Source organism: Pseudorca crassidens, chromosome 4 (assembly GCF_039906515.1).
Source record: "Pseudorca crassidens isolate mPseCra1 chromosome 4, mPseCra1.hap1, whole genome shotgun sequence".
Lineage (NCBI taxonomy): Eukaryota > Metazoa > Chordata > Mammalia > Artiodactyla > Delphinidae > Pseudorca > Pseudorca crassidens.
This window is the reverse complement of record NC_090299.1, coordinates 1,106,794-1,128,942: the sequence shown is the minus strand read 5'-3', so window position 1 is coordinate 1,128,942 and position 22,149 is coordinate 1,106,794. Positions and strand designations below refer to the sequence as shown.

At 53.5% G+C, this 22,149-nt stretch overlaps 1 protein-coding gene and 1 non-coding gene across 5 annotated transcripts in view; one reads left to right on the top strand and one right to left on the bottom strand.

Moving 5' to 3' along the window:
• The window catches only part of NSD2 (nuclear receptor binding SET domain protein 2), a 76,413-nt gene extending 62,090 nt beyond the window's left edge, over nt 1-14,323 (bottom strand). For 2 of the 4 annotated variants that reach the window (XM_067734861.1, XM_067734862.1), the window contains exon 1: nt 14,231-14,323. Coding sequence is in view for 2 of the 4 variants with exons in the window: in XM_067734859.1 (XP_067590960.1) it covers nt 13,615-13,710 (96 nt within the window). In the remaining 2 variants the exon portion in view is untranslated. Of the gene's footprint in view, nt 1-13,614; nt 13,777-14,230 lie in introns of those variants that run through there. The other 2 variants (XM_067734859.1, XM_067734860.1) reach the window with 2 other exon arrangements.
• On the top strand, nt 1,350-1,422 carry TRNAR-UCU (transfer RNA arginine (anticodon UCU)). Its single transcript has one exon. It is a non-coding gene; the product is annotated as a tRNA-Arg (tRNA).
• Nucleotides 14,324-22,149: the final 7,826 nt, after the last annotated feature.

Genomic DNA, 22,149 nt, shown 5'->3' with positions numbered 1-22,149 from the left:
GACACAGTAAGTGGCTGGGGGGGCTAGGCAGCCCCTGCAGGGCCACATGGAACAGAGGAGGGGTCTCCAACATAAAGGGAAAGGCACCACTCTCAAAAGAAGGGAAAGGTGACCTGAATGACAACACTCAACACTGAAAACTAGTCAAGGAGCACAGGCCCTGTCCCAACATTTGGAGACACAGCAGTAAACAAAGCGTGTACCTTATTCTTGTGGAGCTAATATTCCAGAGGGGAGAGACAGAGATTTTAAAATACAGATATAACATTAGGGAAAGAGGAAGGAGAAAGATGGGGTGGAGGATGGAAAAGTGGCAGGAAGAGTCACTGGAGCAACCCCCAAACTCCCTTCCCCGGGGCTCCGACCTCGGGCACACGAGGCCCCACTCTCTCGGCTGCTCAGAAATCCAGCTGCAGCCCGCTGAGTCCATTCTGCGAATCTGAGCAGAGGCATCAGGGAGAAGTCTCAATGCTGGACAGCAGGAAGGGCTTCAGGACGTCCCCCAGAGCCCAGCCAGGACAGGGACCAAGCTCCAGTCCTTCTTCTGGAGGCAGAAGAGAGACTTAGATGGAAAAGTCAAGTTTGCAAGTGTGGCTAAAACACACACACACATTTCCTAACATTCCCTTTGTTCCCAACATTTCACACTAATCTACCTGGAATAGATCTTGGTCCCACCTTCACTGAATGATGACAGGACCTCCAGTCTTACAGCAAAGAGCTCTCTGTAAAGAACAATGAGATCAGTACAGAGTCTGCTACAGAACAGGGGCTGAGGGCAGTGACGGCTCCATTACTCCGTAAGAACTCTCTACTGAGAAGCTTTATTTTATGGAATTTAGAATTGACTCACAGCAGAAGTCTTGCTTCTTCTGCAGAAATGCACCTATGACAGTAAAGACTTTATAACTGACCTATTCCTTGTTTTGTTTTGTTTTCACTGCAAAGAAGCTTGGAACCACAGACAAGCTCAGGGTCAGCCTTGGGCCCACCACCTGTGTGCCTCTCTCCCCGCGGCCCCAACCTTAACCTTATGACGATGCATGAGTTGCTATCTTCCCTGACTCCATGCCTGTCTGTTCCCTCTATCTTCTCAGTGTAATATGACAAATCTTTGGACCCCTTACACACTGCCAGGGGTATGGAAAGTGGTGCAACTGCAGCGGGAAACAATCGAGAAGTTCCTTAGCTGCCATGTGACCCAGCAATTCCACTCCTAGGATCTACCCAAGACAGAATTGAAAACATGTTCACACAAAAACTTGTACAAGAATTTTCACAGAATTATTCAAAAAACAACCCAATGTCCAACAACTGATAAACAGATAAAAGAAGAAGTGACCTGGACTTCCCTGATAGTCCAGTGGTTAGGACTCTGCACTTCTACTGCCAGGGGCCCAGGTTCAATCCCTGGTGGGGGAACTAAGATGCCACATGCCGCGTGGCAGGGAAAAAAAAGAAGTGTGATCTATCCATACAGTGGGATATTCAGTCATAAAAATGAATGAAGTAGGCTTCCCTGGTGGCACAGTGGTTAAGAATCTGCCTGCCAATGCAGGGGACACAAGTTTGAGCCCTGGTCCGGGAAGATCCCACATGCCTCGGAGCAACTAAGCCCATGCACCACAGCTACTGAGCCTGCGCTCTAGAGCCTGTGAGCCACAACTACTGAGCCTGCGTGCCTAGAGCCCGTGCTCCACAGCAAGAGAAGACACCGCAATGAGAAGCCCGCGCACCGCAACAAAGAGTAGCCCCCGCTCGCCACAACTAGAGAAAGCCCGTGCATAGCAACGAAGACCCAATGTAGCAAAAAATTAAAAATTTTTTTTAAATGAATGAAGTACGGAGACATGATACAACACAGATGAACCTTGAGAACACTGTGCTGAGAGAAAAAAGCCGGTCACAAAAGGCCACATACTACGTGATTCTATTCATATAAAATGTCTAGAATAGGCAAATCCGGAGACAAAGTAGAATGGTGGTTGCCAGGGGCTGGGGGACAAGGGGAAATGGGGAGTGACTGCCCAATAGGCACCAGGCTTCTCACTGAAATGACGAAAATATTCGGGAATTGGATAGTGGTGATGGTTGCATTAACCACCACTGAGAATGTACTACAAAACCAACGAATTATATACTTTAAAATAGTTTAATTGATGAATTTTAGGTTAATCTTATCTCAGTTTGTAACCTATCAAATCTTCTGTTGAATAGGAAAGGTATTAAACATATTAAGTTGTATCATTCACATGTCTGTAATGTATTTTCCTATTCTAATTCTAACACGTGCCTAATGCATAACGATAAGTCACTGCACATAGCAGGGGCATGTGCTGCACACACTGGGAACCCTAAGTCAAAAGAACTGGATCGATGTCCACATAACGCGCAGTCCCTGACCCACCCCACCCACGGCCTGGCAACCAGCCCCACCCCAGCAGGAGAAGAACCGGAGTGTAGTCTAAGGACAGGGCACACCGGACGGGGCGCTCAAGGCAGTGAACTACAAGACACAGCCAGCACGAGGACACTTGCCAAGATCTAGGGAAAACACCTGCTGATACTGACGGTGGGTTCTGACCAATTGGCCCTCAGTGAAGCCTCCACCCAGGACCTGCCGTCAGCTCCCAGACCTCCGTCTCAACAGTGGGCCTGCAGTCGAAGGCCATCAGACGTGTGAGGAAAACTTACCATGAGGATAAGAATTTAAAAGCAGGGACTTCCCTGGTGGTCTAGTGGTTAACAATCCACCTTCCAATGCAGGGGACGCGGGTTCGATCCCTGGTTGGGGAACTAAGATCCCACATGTCACAGGGCAACTAAGCCCGTGCACCACAACTACTGAGCCCACGTGCCGCAAGAAGAAGATCTCACATACCACAACTAAGACCCGACGCAGCAAAATAAATAAATATTAAAAAAAGAAAAAGATGTTGCAAGAAGAAAGGCAACTGGAAATTCTAAAAACTAAAAAAATAAAATAAAGATGGCCAAAAATTTATTGTAATTCCCCCACCAAGAGATAAAATCTATTTCTCCACATTCTTGATTCTGGCCTGGGCCTGTGACTGCTCCCACCAACTGAATATGGCAAAAGTGATGCCAGACCAGAGCCAGCCTCGCCTTTAAAAGGACTGGCAGGGCTTCCCTGGTGGCGCAGTGGTTGAGAGTCCGCCTGCCGATGCAAGGGACACAGGTTCGTGCCCCGGTCCGGGAGGATCCCACATGCCGCGGAGTGGCTGGGCCTGTGAGCCATGGCCACTGGGCCTGCGTGTCCGGAGCCTGTGCTCCGCAATGGGAGAGGCCACAGCAGTGAGAGGCCCGCGTACCGCAAAAAGAAAAAAAAAAAAAAAAGACTGGCAGACAGGGAGTTCCCTGATGGCCTAGTGGTTAGGATTCCAGGCTTTCACTGCCATGGCCCAGGTTCAATCCCTGGTCGGGGAGCTGAGATCCCACAAGCTGCATGGTACGGCCTAAAAGTAAAAAAATAAAAATAAAAAAATAAAAGGACTGGCAACTTCACTTCCTCCTTCAGGAACCAGCCACCATGCTATGAGGAGGCCCAAGCAGCCTCACGGGAGGCCTATGTTGGGGAGAATGGTGGACCGTGGCCAACAGCCAATTCCAACACACAGACACAGGAAACAAACTGACACCACAAGAGCAGACACAAGCTAACCCTGGCGTACAACGTCCAAACTGCAAAACTGTAAACAAATAAATGTTGTTGTGCTTTCAGCCACTAAGTTCTGGAATAGCTTATCAGGGAGGAATAGATAACCCAGACACCACAATATTGGGAAGAGCTGGGGAAGGGGAAGTGGGAGGCCAGCGGGAAAGAAAGCTAAATCCTTATCTCCTGTAGACAGAACTTAACACATGACATGTAAACCGCAAAGTTCTCAGCTCAGCAAAGTTAGGAAGTTTTTTTTTTTTTAAGTACAGATAGATACCACAAGAAACAGCTGGAAGAGCAGAGCAGTTGTCTCCTTGGAATAGTTACCTAGACTGTTACCGTTTGACATGACCCTCACAGAGGAAACTGTCTTTAGGGCACCTGGTTCCGTCTGATCAATGAAAAGGTAAACTGGAAATACACCTAAACATTTGGTTGGTAAGACTGTAGTTATTACAGATTTTCCATAAAATGTACTTTCTGATTATAAAATTAATAATAATTAAGCTTTCTATTTTTCCTTGATGATGTGTCAAGAAACTGCACATCCTTGAAAATAAGATTTCTATAAACTCTAGGCTGGAATTCACAACTCAGTTTCTACTACATCATTCCCGTGCTGGGAACTCACTAAGGGAGGAGAGAGGTGAGAAGGTGCCAGGATCTGGGCACCAGCTGAAGGACCAGCTCTGAGACCTCCAGCCAATAGCAGAGAACAAGAGAAGCAGTTGGTACAGACCCAGGGAAGCAGCAATGGCTTCTAGGAGACAAGCCCACAACGAGGGCACAGCCAAGAACAGGGGCCAGGCTCCACCCAAACACCCAGGGTGCTGTGCCCGGCCCCAAGGAGTTACCTTAGAGTCCTCGAGAGGCAGAGCTGTAAAGCCAGGGCAAGGTCCTATGGAAACACGTTTCATTCCTAGTGGGCCATCAAGACACAGATTTCCTCTATCTCAGAGGTCTACCAACCTACAAAAATGAACAGGGCCCCTCTCCAAAGGAAGCGGAGAGGGTAATTACCTATGATGTGCTCTGACCCTTTGCTGATATAACTGTTAATTCACAGAAATCCCTAAAGCAGCCAAGAGCATACTGGCATCTGAGAAATGCACACAAGCTTAGCCTCCACGTTGGACAAACAAGAACTACCAATATTTTTTTGAAGAAGTTATAAGAAGTTGAATTTTAAGAAATAAATACTTTTTTATATAGATTTCGGAACTCAACAAAAAAGAATCCAATAAGCTGTTAACGTGACGCTCAATCCCAACTCATCTTCCACAAATAAGGTACACAACTTCAGATGCAGGACAAAAGGGAGAAAACCCTGACATGCACCGTCCTCCATGCCTCCCCTGCAGCTCTCCTTCTGCGCGGTGCCGCTCCCCCAAAACAAGCCTTCCTTCCGCAGCTGAGGAAGAGGAAGCAGCCTGAAGCCCGCCAGCTCCTCCCCGTGCTCAGGCCAGCGCCCGCCTCCCCCCGCCCCAGAAAGAATCCAGCAGCTGAGAAGCCAGGGGCCTGGGGCAGGGCCCAGCCCGCGGGTCGCAAGGACAGACCACACACCCCTCCGCGTCACACGCAGGCCTGGAGTGGGCTGCCTGCTCCCCGACACGGCACAGGGGCGGCCGCGGCGCCGACACACAGGCCAGTCCAGGCGGTGGAGCGCGGGCAGGAGCCGCGCAGTCCTGGGGGCACCGCCAGGAGCAAGAGCTTCCACTCGAGTCGGGGCAGATGGGGGACAGCAAGACTGGGGGTCAGGAGAGCAGAAAGGGCACGATGACAAGTGGGGCGATCAACGTGAGAAACTGATATGTGAGTCAAGGACTCAATGAAAATTTTTTAAATTCCTCAATAGGCTTTTCCTTGCTCCCGAACCTTGAAACCCAAGTAAATGTAACGCTTACAAAAATACTGTCTAGACAGTGAGTGGCGCTTCTACCTGTCTGCTTTCGTCAGACAAAACTCAGGGCCGTCACCGACACCCTCCCTATGCCGTCCCTCCCCCCAGCCCACAGGCCTCAGCCCTTTTCCTGCAGAGCTCTTGCCCCAGCTGACCTGACGAGGCTGGCTCCTCCTGTCACAGCCAGAAGCCCGTTGCTGGCGGGCCACCTCCACCTTGCACCAGCACCACAGGCCCCGAGCCGGCTGACCAGCCAGCAGACCCGAGGCAGCAGCGCTCCACTCCGCGGGCATCGGAGGGCACCGGCCCCACCCCAGAGCTTAGGACTCAGTAGGTCTAGGGTGGGCCCCAATACGCGTGTCTAAGAAGTTCCCAGGTGACAGATGCTGTCAGTCTGGGGACCACTGAGAACCCCTGGACTAGGTTGCGGGGCCGCAACCTGGCTCAACCCAGAGGTTTCCCTCATGCTCATAGTGCGTATCATGCGCTTCCACAGTGAGAAGGAGAAAGGGACATCATGGAAGCACGCGACTCTCAGAGCGCCCAGTCAGAGATGACGCGTCCCTTTTCATTGTCCAAAGCAAATCACGTGGCCGCGCCAAATTTCAACGGGGCAGAGCTGATCAGTCCTACAAGGCACCCAAAGCAGGGACAGCTGGAAAGATTCTAACCCGAACACACAGTGAGCGCAGGCCGGTCTCCTGCACCCTCTTCCCTCTCCGGAATCCTCCCACCACCAACTTAGAGAGGACTCCAAGAAACGCACTTCCCAAAGCAAACAGATTCATGTCCGTCTCCCTCTCCCACACACACACACACACACACACACACACACACACACACACACACACACACACACACACACACACACACGCTTAAAACCCTCAAGGGCCTCACATTGCTCTCTGGATGAAAAGCCTTACTACAGCCTCAGAGAGCCTGCCCTGCCCCACCCCTGCAGCCTGGGTCTACACATAGCTCCCTCACCCTCAGCTCCAGCCTCGTCAGCCTTCTGTCCACTCCCGTCACAGGCTCTCTGCACTGCCTGCTCCCTCATCTAGAACAGCCACACCACCCTTACCAAGCCCACCCTCTACCAAGGCCTCTTCTGCTCTCTGCTCCAGCCTCAGTCCCGTGAGGAAGTCCTTCCTGACACCCAACCCACAGTTAGGCATAACCTCCTTATAGATGTACTAAATGTACCCAACCTCTCCTTCGTGACTTTTCCTCCTTCGTCAGGGAGAATTCTGAACACACATAAAGGTAGAGAGAACAAGCAGGGCCCATGGACCGCACCACCATCACCCCACACCAGCCCTGATCCAGCCACACCCTCACGGCTCCCTTTCCACAGAACTGTGAAGCCAATCGCATATGGTGTATCATTTCTTTGATAAATTCTGTATGCATGCCTACAAGGTACAAATTCTTTTCTTAAACAAAACCAAACCACTATGGCAGCTAAAAAAAAAAAAAAGAATTCCTTAATGACAAATTGAGTCAGTGTTCCAATTTCTAATTGTCCCAAATATCATAAACAGTGTTGAGTCACATCTCTAACTAACTGGCCCGTCCTGGATGCACATAAGCCCTCCGTAGTGCAATCAGCCTCTTGTCCACATCCCCCTTCTTTTTCCTCGTGGAAGAGACCTGGTCACTGGTCCTGCAGGTTCCCACGTTCTGAGTTCCGCCAGTGGCAATCCCACAGTGTAATGTGCTCCTTTCCCCACCCCCATATTCCCTATTAATTGCTTGTGGGAGGTAAAGGCCTGATCAGTTTCAGGTTCAGTTATTTAGCAAGACTATTTCACAGGTTTTTCTTTTTTTCTTTTTGTTATTTTTTAAAATAAATTTATTTATTTATTTATTTATGGCTGTGTTGGGTCTTCGCTGCTGCGCGCGGGCTTTTTCCACTTGCGGCGAGCAGGGCTAGTCTTCGTTGCGGTGCACAGGCTTCTCATTTTGGTGGAGCACGGGCTCTAGGTGTGCGGGCTTCAGCAGTTGTGGCTCGCGGGTTCTAGAGCACAGGCTCAGTACTTGTGGCGCACGGGCTTAGCTGCTCTGCAGCATGTGGGATCTTCCCGGACCAGGGATCGAACCCATGTCCCCTGTTACAGATTTTTCAAAGATGCAATCTTTTGTCCACCGTTTCTCCTGTTTCATCCCTCTCACAGGTCTGTCAAGTCCATGAGACCAAGGACATGGGTGTTTTGGCTCATCACTGGAACACAGCTAATTTCTTAATTCTCAGTGAATGAAGAAATGTCCCCAGAAGTACACTGCCATACTAACTAACAAAATACACTGGCCCACCCTCCTATTTATATAGAGACAGCACAGACAGTCTTATGTGCAACATGCTGCCATGACAGGGCCTGGTGCTCAGAGGAACAACCAACCTGGGAACAGAAAACCAAACACACCTAGTGCCATGGGCGCAGCGTCGGCAACACTAGAGGAAACAAATGAAGGTGGAGCTGTAAGAGCAGCTCAGCAAGGCCAACTGGGACGCCTTAGGAAGGAGCCACAGCAATGCAAGGACCGTGAGATGGAGCACAGCTCATCCCCGAGGGGCAGCAGCATGGCGATGAGATCTCAGAGCAGCTACAAGGGGCCAGGGAGCAAAGATGCTAGAAAACACAAAGGGGCCACACGCCACGCTCAAGACCTAAGGCTTCCTCTTCTGGGTGAACAGGAAGGCACAAGAGACACATTTTCAGCTGGTAGGTGACATCAGTTTCTTTTTGGAAGGAACCAAGGTAGATCAGAAACGAGGCCCACCTTCAGTTTCACTAGTTCACAGGGAGATAAAAATGGTGCCCTCTCCACCCAATCTTTCAAATTGTGAATATTAGGATCACCTGTGCCTCTTTTTAAATTTTATTTCATTTATTTATTTTTTGGAGGTGTTCGGTCTTCCTTGCTGCGCACGGGCTTCTCACTGTGGTGGCTTCTCCTGTTGCGGAGCACAGGCTCTAGGCGCATGGGCTTCAGTAGTTGTGGCACGTGGGCTCAGCAGTTGTGGCTCTTGAGCTCTAGAGCACAGGCTCAGTAGTTGTGGCGCACAGGCTTAGTTGCTCCTTGGCATGTGGGATCTTCCCGGACCAGGGCTCAAACCCATGTGTCCTGCATTGGCAGGAGGACTCCTAACCACTGCGCCACCAGGAAGTCCCCAACCCTCCCCTCTTATTCTGAGCCCCCATGCTGCACCCCAGCCCATCAATGCCACTACAGCCCTCTCTCCTGCATCTGTTCACTCTTCCTACCCCACCTCCTGTGCCTGGGTAAGGCCACCGTTCTCTAGCAGTGGTCTATGAGCCTCCTCTCTGACCTCTCTCACCTGCCCATGGCCCTCCACCTTGCCAACCTCACACTAGGGCAAGCACGCCTACGCCAATCCCCTTTATCCACACCACTTCTTATACGTGAGCCAGCACACAAGGGGCTGAGAGTCTGTTCATGCAAGCAGTCACTCAATGTCTGACAGTCATCAGGGTACTGTCCTAGGCACTGGAGGTATCACAGTAAGTAGAGCCAAAAAGAGAAAAATCTCCACCCTTATAGACATCTTGATGCAGTCAGGCAGGCAGACAAATAAGGAAAGCACCCAGAATGTCAGAGGATAAGAGTCATGGAAAAGAAGCTAAGCAGATGGGCAGAGCCAGACAGCAAGAGGGTGTCTGAAATCAGTGGTCAGGGACGGTGCCTGAGAAGGGGAGGTTTGAGCAAAGACCTAAAGGCAGGTAGAGAGGAAGCCAGGCAGGTGTCCAAGTAGAAGGAATAGCAGGTACAGCAGCATGGCTGCAGTACCTGAGGCAGGCCAGAGGCCAGAATGGCTGGAGCAGAGTGAGAATGCAGTGTGCAAAGGTGAGCGAAGCACAAAGTGTTCAAGACATACCTACAAGGGCTCCCAAGACTGGCAGGGAGTCTGGGGTCGTTTTCTAGGAGTGAGGTGCAAGCTGAGAGCTGAATGAGAAGGAATTAATACGAAAAGCCAGCTGTGCCCACACATGCACTGAAGTGTAAGTGTGTGTATGGGGGTCACAGGGGAGAGCAGGGGCAAAAACTGACCATGCCAAGGCCCAAGGAAAAAGCATGGCAGCAACAGATGGGCTGAAGAGGTCAGGTGAGATCAAAATAAGAAGTGCAGGGGACTTCCCTCGTGGTGCAGTGGTTAAGAATCCGCCTGCCAATGCAGGGGACACGGGTTCGATCCCACATGCTGCAGAGCAACTAAGCCCAGGCACCACAACTACTGAGCCTGTGCTCTAGAGCTCACGAGCCACAACTACTGAAGCCTGTGCACCCCAGAGCCTGTGCTCCACAACAAGAGAAGCCACCACAATGAGAAGCCCACGCACCGCAATGAAGAGCAGACCCCGCTCACTGCAACTAGAGAAAGCCCGCGCGCAACAACGAAGACCCAACACAGCCAAAAATAAAAAATATAATAAAATTAAAAAAAAAAAAACAATCTAAAAAAAAAAAAGAAGTACAGTGAGAGGCAGAAAACCCAGTGAGAGATTGGTCTTGAACCCCAAAGGGCACTGGAGCTCCTGGAGAAGGGGCCTCACATGATCACACGTGCGTTTTAGACAGACTAGGCAGGGTGTGGAGAGCTGAGCGAGGGTCGCACAACTGGAGTCAGAGACATGCTTTCTGATCTGTCCACCTATGTAACCAGCAGCACAGCCCAAGGGAAAAACTCACCAAGATGTGAAAACTGCTGACATAAACATACCCTTAACAGCATGACACACTTCATCCAGATCATCAATTCTTTCTATGACAAGCCAGTCAACTTAAAAATTGAGCTCCCAGGACTTCCCTGTGGTCCAGTGGTAAAGAATCCACCTTACAATGCAGGGATGTGGGTTCGATCCCTGGTCAGGGAACTAAGACCCCACATGCCGCAGGGCAACTGAGCCCGCGTGCCACAACTACTGAGCTCGCGCGCCTCAACTACAGAGCCCACGCACTCTGGAGCCCGCACGCCCTGGATCCTGCACACCAAAACTAGAGAAAAGAAAACCCGCGCACCACAACGAAAGATCCCGCATGCCTCAGCAAGGATCCCATGTGCCACAACTAAGACCTGAGGCAGCCAAAAATAAATAAAATAAATAAATAATAAATCTTAAAAAAAAATTGAGCTCCCAACTCCTCCAGTAAGATAAAACATTGTTTCTCTACACACCCACTAGGGAAGTCTCACTACTGGGGCTTTTGAGCTGCAGGCCAGCACTCAGCTCAACCACTACTTAGCAGTTTCCATCCTTGTATGTCTTGTTGAAACTATTAGGTATTACAGACATTAAGATGCTTTGAAAACTCATCTTTGGCCGTTTGTTTTCTGGAAGACAAACTCAAGAACAAAACTACTTCAAGACAGCCTGAATTTTTAAAGTAGCAAACCAAATCTCATCAAATCAGTTCCTTCAAAAGCTATACTGCAACCGACAGACAAATGCAAAATGCTGACAAGTCCCCGGGGTAACTAATTTAAGTCTTTTTCTCTCCAAAAGAAATACGTTTTATGTAAATAACAGTTCCTAAAAAATGAAATTAACAAATCACATAAAGGCGGTTTGTAAAGTATAAGCATAATCCTGGGAATTTCCATGTCACCTCTTGCTTTTGTGTACTTTATATTCTTTTTACTTTGCCCAGGGATACAGATAAGTACAGTAGAAACATCACTGCTTGATTCATCCTGGTGGTGGACACAGGTCTACTCTATTATTTGTTTGCAATATTTCATAGTTAATTTTGATTTAACATTTGAGTTACCTATGATGAGAAAAGGAAAAGAAACAGCCCTGCCTAGCAAACAGTGTCTTAGCTCCCCAATTAAAGTAGGGTGACCTTAGGCCAGCCCCTTACTTTCCATACTCAGCTTCTTCCAGAGGGTCCCTTTCTGCTCCAACATGACTTACAAAAAAGAGAGACAAACAGGCCACATGCTGGCATTAAAATGGGTTGTTTATCCCAAGTCATATGCCCATTTATTTATTCAGCATTCACTGAGTGCCTGCCATGAGAAGGCACCAGCAGAGGCCAGGCTGCCCAAGGCTATAAGAGTCCTACCTCAAGAGCTCTCCAACAGGAGAGAAAAGTCACATATGGCCACTGAAAGGCTGGGTCCTCTGTGCTCAAAAGGGAGGACAAGCAGTGGTCCACACCCAACAACAGTCCATGCAGAGGCCTGGGTCAGGACAGGGCACCACATATTTGGGGAACAAGGACACATTTAGTGCAGTCCAGCAGAGATAAGAGTGAAGCTCAGAAGACTAAGATGCTTATCCAAACCTGCATCATTCTATAGCCAAGCAGTCCAACCCAAAACAACACCAACCAACCAACCAAACACTGCACACTAGAATATGCATGGGAAAAGCCTTGTATCTTCAGCTCCCACTGATTGATTAAAGTGTTTCCTTAGAAAGGTTAGTTGTGTAGCTTAGAAAGGGCAGGGCAAAATAAATGTGGAACTTCAGCATCATCTTAGCACACCCATCTCAAATGTGTGTGCTCAGTGGCAATCCTATATCTCATATAGCACACATTTTATTAGTGTTTTCTATCCTCTCACCAGCACTTCTTAGTAAGTATAACTCCACCTATTTTTACATGTTTTACACTAAAGCATCAAACCGTAAAAAAGTAACTAATTAGCTTCCATTCTGCCATATGAGTAAACCTTTTAAAACTGTACTACTTGTAGGAGGAGAAGTCATCCGAATAAATGGAAGGCTTGGCCCACTCTTCCATAACTAGGCCACAGGGTCTCTAATTCCTAACTTCTCACAATTCTGACTTATTCTCCCCATCTGATTCCTCACATTTGAGCAGGTACTATTTTAACGGCCCTGTGTAAATCGGCTGAATAAAAACCATAAGCCTAGTAGCCACACGTGGTAGCCTGTTTACCTTACTGTTTTGTTCTGTGTCTCCACAAATTTCAAATTATGGTAGTTTAGACGTTACATATGAATATATCATAAAAGTGCACACAGAATAATAAACTGCCCATCACTTTTTATTTTTTATTTATTTACTTTTTTGGACATGCCACACTGCGTGCAGGATCTTAGTTCCCCGACCAGGGATTGAACCCGTGCCCCCTGAACTGGAAGCACAGAGTCTTAACCACTAGACCGCCAGGGAAGTCCCATGCCCATCATTTTTTGAAACTCAGAAAGTTATTTTTCTAATACTCTTAAATTGGAATGTTTACCACTGGAATCCCAGGCCAGCCTGATCTGTAGTAATGCCGTCAGGAGGGGAGGATTTTTGTACTACATGGATCACAGTTCTTCACAAAAGCTTACGCAAACTCACAACCCTGCAGAAAGTCCTCACTTTACCAACCACTGGCCCAAAATTGAAGGCTGCTGGGCGTCTGAGAAAATGGAAGAAAAGGAAAGGAAATGACTCAAAGTAATCGTGCTTAAGGCATGAGTCCTCTTCACTTCCAGTCGGCAGTTTAGATTTGAACTACGGTCGGTGGTGAGGTACAGGAGCACACCAACCACGCCAGGAAAGGGCTGTGCTCCCAGGACTTGTTTCCCTCGTGGTGCTGATTAGAGCTGTGCTTCTTTAATGGTGCTCTCGTCACATTTAAATATGTAACGAGGATATTTAAAACAACTGGGAAAATAAAAGAGTTAAATTCCCAGCTTCATACATGAGATGGCTCCTAACTTATTTTCCATCTTAATAATCTCATTTTAAAATACATAAAGTAAGAGTCGGTATAATCGACGCGTGGTAGCAACGTGAGGTTTTTAAGTTGTTTAGTGATTAGGGAACACACATCTTGGCGTTTAAGTCATTTAAAAGTCAAGGCCTTGAAAGTCTGAGCGCGGGCTGTCAGTCCTGAAGAACTTCCCTAACCTCGCTCTGAAGTCACCCTAACCGAATGGGTCCCCTGTTCTGCTACACGCGCACACGCGCACACACCCCGGAGCCCTAATTACCTGCCTAAGAATGATTAACGTCCCAGTGAGACCAAGTTTCCCCCCGCATGTCAAACCTGTGACCACTCACGTCCCGGCATCGGCGAGAGGGAGAAAAAACTAAGGCTGCACCGGGTCCTGCGCCTTCTGCCCAGAGTCGAGAGCAGCAGCATCGCTTAAACGCCGAGATTTTAAACCGCCCTTCTGGCGAGTGGGGCAGAGTCGGCCGTGCGGCCGGGCCGCTCCGCTGCGCGGCCGGGGCCTCGGGGCCGCCGTCTGGCCAAGCGCGGGGGCCGAGGGCCGGCAGCCCCGGGCGGGGTCCCCGCGCCTCCACCTGCCAAGGCCCGGGGCTCCGGGCGCCCGCGCTGACCAACGGCCGGCGTCCGAGTGTCACCCGGACCCTCCGCAGACAAAAAGCGCCTCCCCGGCCCCGGCCGCCCCTCCCACCGCCGCCCGGCCCCGGCCCCGGCCAGCGCCTCACAAAGGCCGGCCCGGCCCGCTGGGCGCCGCAGCGAACAAAGGCCGCCGGCCCGCGGGCCGGCACAGGTGCAGCCGCCGGCCGCCGGGCCCAACATGGCCGCGCCCGCCCGCCCGCCCGCCCGGCCCCGTTAGCCCGCCCGCCCGCCCGGCCCCTCAGCCCCTCAGCCCTCCGCCCCTCAGGCCCGCGGCGGTTGGGCCGGCGGCGCCAGTGACCTGTTGTGCGGCGCATCCTCCGGCGGCGGCGGCTCTCCGGTGCGGCGGCTCCGGCGGCGGCGGCCGGGGAGGGGGCCGGGGCCGGGGCCGCGGGGGAGGGAGGGAGGGAGGGCCGAGGGAGGGGAGGGGGCGGCGGCGGCGGCGGCGGCGGCGGCGGCGGCGGCGGCGGGCGCAGCGCGGCCAGGCCGAGGCTCTCCGCGCGCGGCGCCGACCCCGCCCCCGCGCCTCCCGCCCGCCGCCGCCGCCGCCGGGCCGCCGCCGCCTCGCAGAAGCCGCGGGAAAGTGCGCGCCGCTGATTGGCTGCCGCGCTCGCGGGGCTGCGGCCGGGCTTTTCAAATCCGCGCGGGGCGGGGCGGGGCGGTGGTGGTGGGTCTGTGGCGCGGGCGTGGGCCGGAGGCTGGGAGTCGGGGGCGCAGGCCGGGGCCGGTGATCGAGGGCACGGGCCGGGGCCGGGGACGCGGGACCCCGCAAGCCGCCTCAGACCGGCGCCGGGCGCGCGCCCTGCTCCCGCTACTCGGCCGGGCGCGCGCCAGGCGGCGGCACAACCGAAAGCCCGGAGCCTGGAGCCAGAGTCCGGAGCGCGCGCGCGTGGTGACGTCACGGCCGCGCGCCCAATCGCCGCCGGCGAGGCCGCCCCGCGCGATCGCGGCCCCAGCCCGGGCCGCGCGGCCCTGGAGCTGGGAAGTGGGAGGCGGCTCCCTGCCGGCCGCCCCGCGGGCCCTGCGCCCGTAGCACCACGAGCAGGGTCAGCCCGCGCTGGCCGCAGGGCCCTCACCCAAGTGGTCACCCACGCCCCTGCCTCGGGGCGGAGAGAAGGCTCCCGGGTCAGGAGGCGCTCTGCGCGGGGCCTGGTCGAGCAGCTGGGATCCGGGAAGGCGGAGGTCAGGTTGAACTGGCCCTGCAGGCGAGGCCCAGCTGGAGCTCGCAGGGGAGCACTGTGGAGGGAGCTCCAGGGACTGCCGAGCAGGGTGCAGAGGTCCCCGCCGTGTCTGTGCTCCTGGAACGCACATTACAAACTTGGCATAGATGGTCACAAACAACGACAGGGAGCGGGGATTGCAGGCCGGAGAGAGACTGGCCGGGGCGGTGCGGGCAGAGGGGGTGGCGTCTTCTGCAGAATATCTGCAGGGCGAGGATTCAGCCGTTCCCCTCACCTCCCAGGCTCTGGTTTGGCCTGGATCTGGGAGCAGTGGGGTAACCGTGGACAGAGGCAGGACTCCCAGGCCCTGAAACTGCTGGGGCTTGTGCCATTCTAGTGAGGCTGGGGTGGGGAAGAGGGACAGGGCAGGCCCAAGAGTGCCAGCAGCTGCAAGCTTCAGCTGCTTCCCACCAGAGCAGGGGGTGGCCTAGCGGACGCTAGAGCCAGGGGGAGACCCTCCCCCGTGTCCAGCTGAATGGGATTACAGAATTTTTCACCCTTCCATCCAAGAGCTATATGGTGAGGTCCTACTGTGTGCTGCACCCTTGCAGCATTCTGGGGAGCCTGAGCAACCAGAAGAGACGCCCTTCCCCCATCGTTCACTGCCAGGACTCACCTCTGGCCACCAGGAGCCCCTGGAAGGTGTCTAGCTGGGTGCTGGCCCATTCACATTTGCATTTTGCCATATCTCTTGGCTGTGGGGAGGAGAACAGGTGCCCTCTCTGGGCCCGGGATCCCTCTGGGGCACAAGCCTGAAAACTGTCTACCTCCCCAGTACCTTTAAATCCCTGCAGTGCAAGACAAATACCACCATATCTCATTTGATTTCACAGATTTGGAATTAGGGCTCCTCTTCAAAACCAAAAAAATCTGCATTTAGAATAGTGCAATCAACATGTAAATTTATTCAAAACGTGAAAGTGTGTGTTTGGATTTTCTTGAAGAAAGTTATTTGGAGCAGGCTGATCTTTTCCCGCCTAGGGCAGGCCTCCCTGGGCCCAGCCCTGCTGTCTTGTTGGGTCCTAAGCCCTTTTCATCGAGTCGGCCAGCTGGGCAGCCCCAGTCCCGCACACACTGCGGGCCCCTCCCGTGGAGAGTGGATTTCCGATGATTGGGTCTCCCTCAGTGCATAGGAAAAAGAGGCCCTCACAGGACTGAAGGAGGCCCTGGGCATGTAGATTCCTGGGTGATGAGGAATGTAGATTCCTCATCTGCACGTTTGCGCCCCTTGCAGGTTGGGGAGGGCCATGGGAGTGGAAGCCCCAAGTTCGGTGGGCCCAGAGGGCTGCGGGGCACTCAAAGACATCAGCAGCTGGGGCTGAACCTTGTTTCCGTCTCTTTGAGGCTCTTATCACTTCTCTAAATGAAACTCTGCACTCAGAGAGGAGAGACTGCAGAAGACCAAGGGACTGGGAGTCTACTCCCGGTATAAAGTAGCGAGCACAGAGGAAAGGCGTTTCAGGGGGCAAGGGCAGTCTGCTGGGGTTCAGCTGCCCTCCATCGCAGCTCCCCCCTGCTGCCCCCCACCCAGCCTCTCAGGCCAAGGCTGGACTGGGCAAGGCATTTAGGACCAGGGTATCCCAGGCCTTCCTGCTAGCTCAAGGACCAGCCCGGCAGCCGCAGATCAAGGGGTCAAGCGGAGCTGGGAGTCCCCTGTCCAAAAGGTCTGTAGCCATGCCACCTCTGGCTGCCTGCCGTCTGTTACCATCCACGGGGCATACGGCTCTAGAAGGCACGGCCCACTCCATGATCTCTGTGTGGCCCAGGCTGGAGCCCACTCTGCCGCCCTGCTCCCCATCGACACAGGTCCTGCAGCTCCTGGCCCAGACCTCCCTGTAAGAGCTGCTGCCAAGGCAAAACCCAGGCCCCTTAGCCAAAGGAGCCCCCGAGCTCCGGCTTGGCCTCCGCATCCCCCACCAGGGCTGGGGTCCCCCAGGGGCCAGGCTCATCGCTGTTTCCATGGGAATGTATGCACTCTGACCCCAGCCTTTCTCCATCCCTGGCCAAATAAAGAGGGCTTCCAAGTGGAAACCAGCAGTCTCAAGCTGCCCCTCCTCCCGTGCCCCAGGTGGCCCCTCTCTCCAAGGGGGGGGGAGGAGAGAGGCTTCCTTCTCAGCCCAGCACAGGCCCAGAGCCAGGCCTAGCAGTGGCAAGGGCCTCCCACCCCCAGACCTTCTCGGCAGCCCCTTCCAAGCCCAGACCGCTCTGTTCCCCAGGCTGGAAACTTGCCTTTCTAAAGGCCCGGCATTGCCTCAGCTCCTGCCCAGCCCAAGGACCACTGCAGTTCACCGGGCCAGCCCACAGGAGCCAGCAGGCTGTAAGGCCCCTTGGGTCACATGGGCCGACCCTCCCCTGTGCAGGGCTCCCTGTCGGGCTGGGAGATAGACCAGGAGACTGAAGCCCTGCTGAGAAGCCCCCCATCTAAGTCCCGGCTGGGAGGCCTGAGCAGTAGGCCTCCCCGCCTTCTCTGCCCACCCCTCTCTCCATCTGCCTTGGGGCTGACCTACAGGAGCCCCTGAGAGGCCTGAGGTGTCTGTCATCAGTCTCGGTGGTCACCTGCAGGAACAAACCACAGCCCAGGACCATGGTCGGGTCCTGAGGGCAACCTCAGGACCATCTTCCCTACCTCCCCCACCCCCACCAAAGGCTGCTTCCTGGAGATTGCACCCAAGCCAGCCTAGGGCTCACCCCTCCTCAGGATTCGACTTCCTAAACCCTCCTCTAAGCCAGCCTCTCCTCCCCTGTCACTCTGCCCGCCGGCCCCCCTCCCGCCCCCGACCAGGGCCTTAGTTCAGCTTCTTACTTGGAAATAAGGGGCAGTTTTCGGGGGCTTCCCTGGTGGCGCAGTGGTTGAGAATCCGCCTGCCAACACAGGGGACTGTGGGTTCGAGCCCTGGTCCAGGAAGATCCCACATGCCGCAGAGCAACTAATCCCGTGCGCCACAACTACCGAGCCTGCGCTCTAGAGCCCATGTGCCGCAACTACTGAGCCCACGTGCCACAACTACTGGAGCCCGTGCTCCGCAACAAGGGAAGCCACCACAATGGGAAGCCCGCGCACCACAACAAAGAGTAGCCCCTGCTCGTCACGACTAGAGAAAGCCCGCATGCAGCAACGAAGACCCAATGCAGCCAACAATAAATAAATAAATAAATTTTTTTTAAAAAAAGAGGCAGTTTTCGACTCACTGATTCCCCACCTGCTTTCTCCCCCTTTAGTTCATTCTCCGCACCCAGCCAGGGGAATTTTTCTAAACCACAAAATTGGCCATGTCACCCACCTGCTTAAAATTCTGCTATGGCTGCCCAGTGCCCCTCACACCAATCCCACTCCTCAGTGAGACTTGCATCCCACTTTCAGGAATGCGGAGGCCATCCAGTTCTGCCTCTCCAGCCCAGCCCTCTCCCCAGAGCTCCTGGCCAATAAAGTTGACTCCTCACTGGATGTGTCCCCTTGGACAGCCACATGGACCCACCCCTGGACAGTTACCAAATTGAACTTCTCCCCTTCTCATCCCCATGCCAGGTCTTAGCGGGGATATTACTTGTTCCAGAAGCCTTCCCTGATCCCCCCTTAGGCTGGCTGAGTCCCCTGGGGGTACACACAGCCCATGCTCATCTCCAGGTGCCAGGGCTGCCTGGGATGGACTGCCTGGCCTCCGGTCCTGGTTCCCCCTGTGCTGGTACCTGAGGACTGCTGGTAAAGTACCACAGAACAACACAAAGTTGTTCTCTCACAGTTCTGGACGCCAGAAACCTGAAACCAAGGTGAATGCACAGTCACGCTCCCTCCAGAGGCTCTCTGGAAGAATCCCTCCTTGCCTGTCCCTAGCTGCTGGTGACGCCTCAGTCCTTGGTGTTCTTTGGTTTGAGTCAGAATCACTCCACTCCCAGGATCTGTCTTTACAGAGCCTTCTCCCTGTGTCCACTGGTCTCTGTTTTCTCTTCTTGTAAGGTCACCAGTGACTGGATTAGGGCCCACCTGATGACCCCGTCTAAACTTGATGACATCTGCAAAGACCCTATTTCCAAATAAGGTCACATTCACAGGGCGGAAGTTTATGAACACACCTTTTGGGAGGACACAGTTCAACCCACAGCCCTTCTCTTCCTAGTTGCACGACCTTGGGCAGGTTGTAAGGCCTGTGTGTGTGTGTGTGAAATGGTGACACTACTAGGACAGTGTCCCCTTTGGGAGAGGCTGCTAGGCAGGAACGGCTGCGCCGGGTTAGAGCCCGCCTCCCCGGAGGGCGCGAGCTCGCACCTGCCAGGCTGCCCTCCTCCGGAACCCGCAGGGTGGGGACAGTGGGAACTGGGCGCGGCAGCGCCTGGGGCTCCAGGGTTAGGGACCTGCGGGCCGGCGGGCCGGCTGCAGGGCTCCTTCCGCGCTGGCCCCGCCCCCCGAAGTCCCGCCCCCGCATTGGCCAAGCGCCGCGAAGCCACGCCCGCCGCCCCCGACCGCACTCTCCCCGGCGGCCAGCCGGGCTGCTCGGTTTTTGCAGTTCCGGGTCTCTCGGAGAGAAGGATAGGACACCCGAGAACGGAGAGCGATGGTGAGAAGACGGGTGACCTCTACCTTGCCCAACACCCCGCCTGCGGCCCCTGCACCCCGATTCTCCACGGGACTGCCCAGATCCAGGACCAGCCAGGGCAGGGCCCTCCTCCAGCGCTCACCACTCGCTCAGGCTTTGGCTAAAGAAACATTGTTTGGTGCTAAAGCAGCACTTCTTTTTCTAATTGTGAAAATTGCATGAAATTAAAACCCAGAACAGCAGAAAGGAGAAAATAAAAGTTCTTCCTAAGTCCTGGGCCTGCAGCGAGAGATATAAGCGCTGGTAACAGCTTGCGGAGCGCTTTGGACCGCTTCTGTTCTGGACAGATGAGGGGCTTCACCAGCCTGAGTTGGGGACTGACCAGGAACAGCAGGAATGGCCACTAGGAGCCACTCGCCTTCCCCTGCCGCCCAGCCAGACAGGTCCTTTTTATTTATTTTACTGGAACAATTTTACATTTACAGAAAAGAGGCAGATATAGTATAGAGTCCCCCCCGCCAACTAGGTGCTTCCCCTAGTGTCAACACCTTACATTTCCACAGCTTTGTCAAAACTAAGACACCAAAATTGGTCATTACCGTTAACTAAATCCCAGACTTGAGTCAGAGCTCACCAGTTTTCCCACAAATGTAGAAGACTCTGTTAAAAAGCAAATCTGATTGAGACTTCTGCTGTGGGCTATAACAGAAGCTGGGATCTGACTGCACCTCCCACTGTAAACAACCATAACGTGGACAAAAGAGATGAGGCAACCGTTTTCAGGTGGTGGGGGAAGGGAAGGGCAGGACTGCGCTCCCCAGGGAAGAGAACTTTGTGAGGCACGCCTTGACCGCCCCCTGCCCGCCCACCCAGCTCTCTACCCCTCCTGGCACAGAGGGACAGAGTCCAAGTGGGGCAGCCTGTACCACTGAGCCGAGGGCCAGTGACGCGGCTGGAATCTGTGGGGAGGACACTGGAGGAGAGGCCACTGTGTAGAGGGGAGTCTAAGATGTTCCACTGCCCTTGGCTGGGGTGAGAACCCCAGACGGACCAGAAAACGACTGCTGTGGGAGCTCTGGCCTGGCCCGAGTGGGGGCCTCATCAAGCCCTGTGTACGTCCCTGGCTGAGCCGCTGAGACACCAGGATCCATGCCCTGGGAACTGGGGTTGCACCCTGGAGCAAGACATCCTCCAGTCTCACCCTGCCTCACTACCTACTGCTGCATATAACATGACCCCAAAACCCAGTGGTTCAAAACACCAGTGAACACCGATTATCGGATGCAATTGCTTTGTCAGGAATTTGGGGGTGGGGGAGCTGGAAGGTTCTGGCTCAAGGCTCAAGGTCTCCCATGAGGTTGCAGACAAGATGTCACCCAGGGCTTCCATCATCTAAAGGCTTGACTAGGGGGACTTCCCTGGCAGTCCAGTGGTTAGGAGTCCACGCTTCCACTGCAGGGGCCATGGGTTCGATCCCTGGTTGGGGAACTAGGATCCCGCATGCCACGTGGTGAGGCCAAAAATTTTTTTTTAATAAAAAATAAATAAAGGTTTCACTGGGGCTGTGGATGGGCTGCTGAGATGCTTTACTCAGGTGGTGCTGGTCATTGGCAGGAGGCCTCAGTCCTTCCCCACTTGGGCTGCTCCGGGGACTGCTCGAGTGTCCTCCTAACATGGGGGCTGGCCTCCCCCAGAGCAGGAATCCAGAGGGGCGGAAGGCAGAAGCTTCCGTCTCTGGTGGTCTGGCCTCTTGGAAAGCACATGTTTTCATTTTCAGAGGAAGATAACAGTCTAGAGACTGTAACATATCATCCACAACAACCAAAATACAATAAAAAGTCTCTAGGCAAAGAAAAGAGAGAATGTGGCCAAAATCAAGGGGAAGAGCGGTCAATAGAAACCACCCCTGAGCCCAGTGTTATTAGATTTGACAGATGGAGACTTCAAAGTCATTGTTTTGAGATATTCAATAATTCAAAGAAAATTAGTGAGTGAGTGAAAAGGAATCTATCTCAATAGAAAAAATGGAAGCTGTTAAAAAAAAGCAAATGAAAGTTCTGGAAATGAAAAGTACGTAACTAAAATGACAAAATCACTGAATGGGCTTGACAGACGATTGAAGGTGACAGAAGAAAGAGTCAGTGAATTTAAACACACACCAATAGGACTTCCCTGGTGGCGTAGGGGTTAAGAATCCACCTGCCAAAGGCAGGGAACACGGCTTCGAGCCCTGGTCCAGGAAGATTCCACATGCCGCGGAGCAACTAAGCACGTGCGCTACAACTACTGAGCCTGCGCTCTAGAGCTCGTGAGCCACAACTACTGAGCCCATGTGCCGCGACTACTGAAGCCCGCGTGCCTAGAGCCTGTGCTCTGCAACGAGGAGCCACCGCAATGAGAAGCCTGCGCACCGCAACGAAGCGTAGCCCCCGCTCGCCGCAACTAGAGAAAAGCCTGCGTGCAGCAAC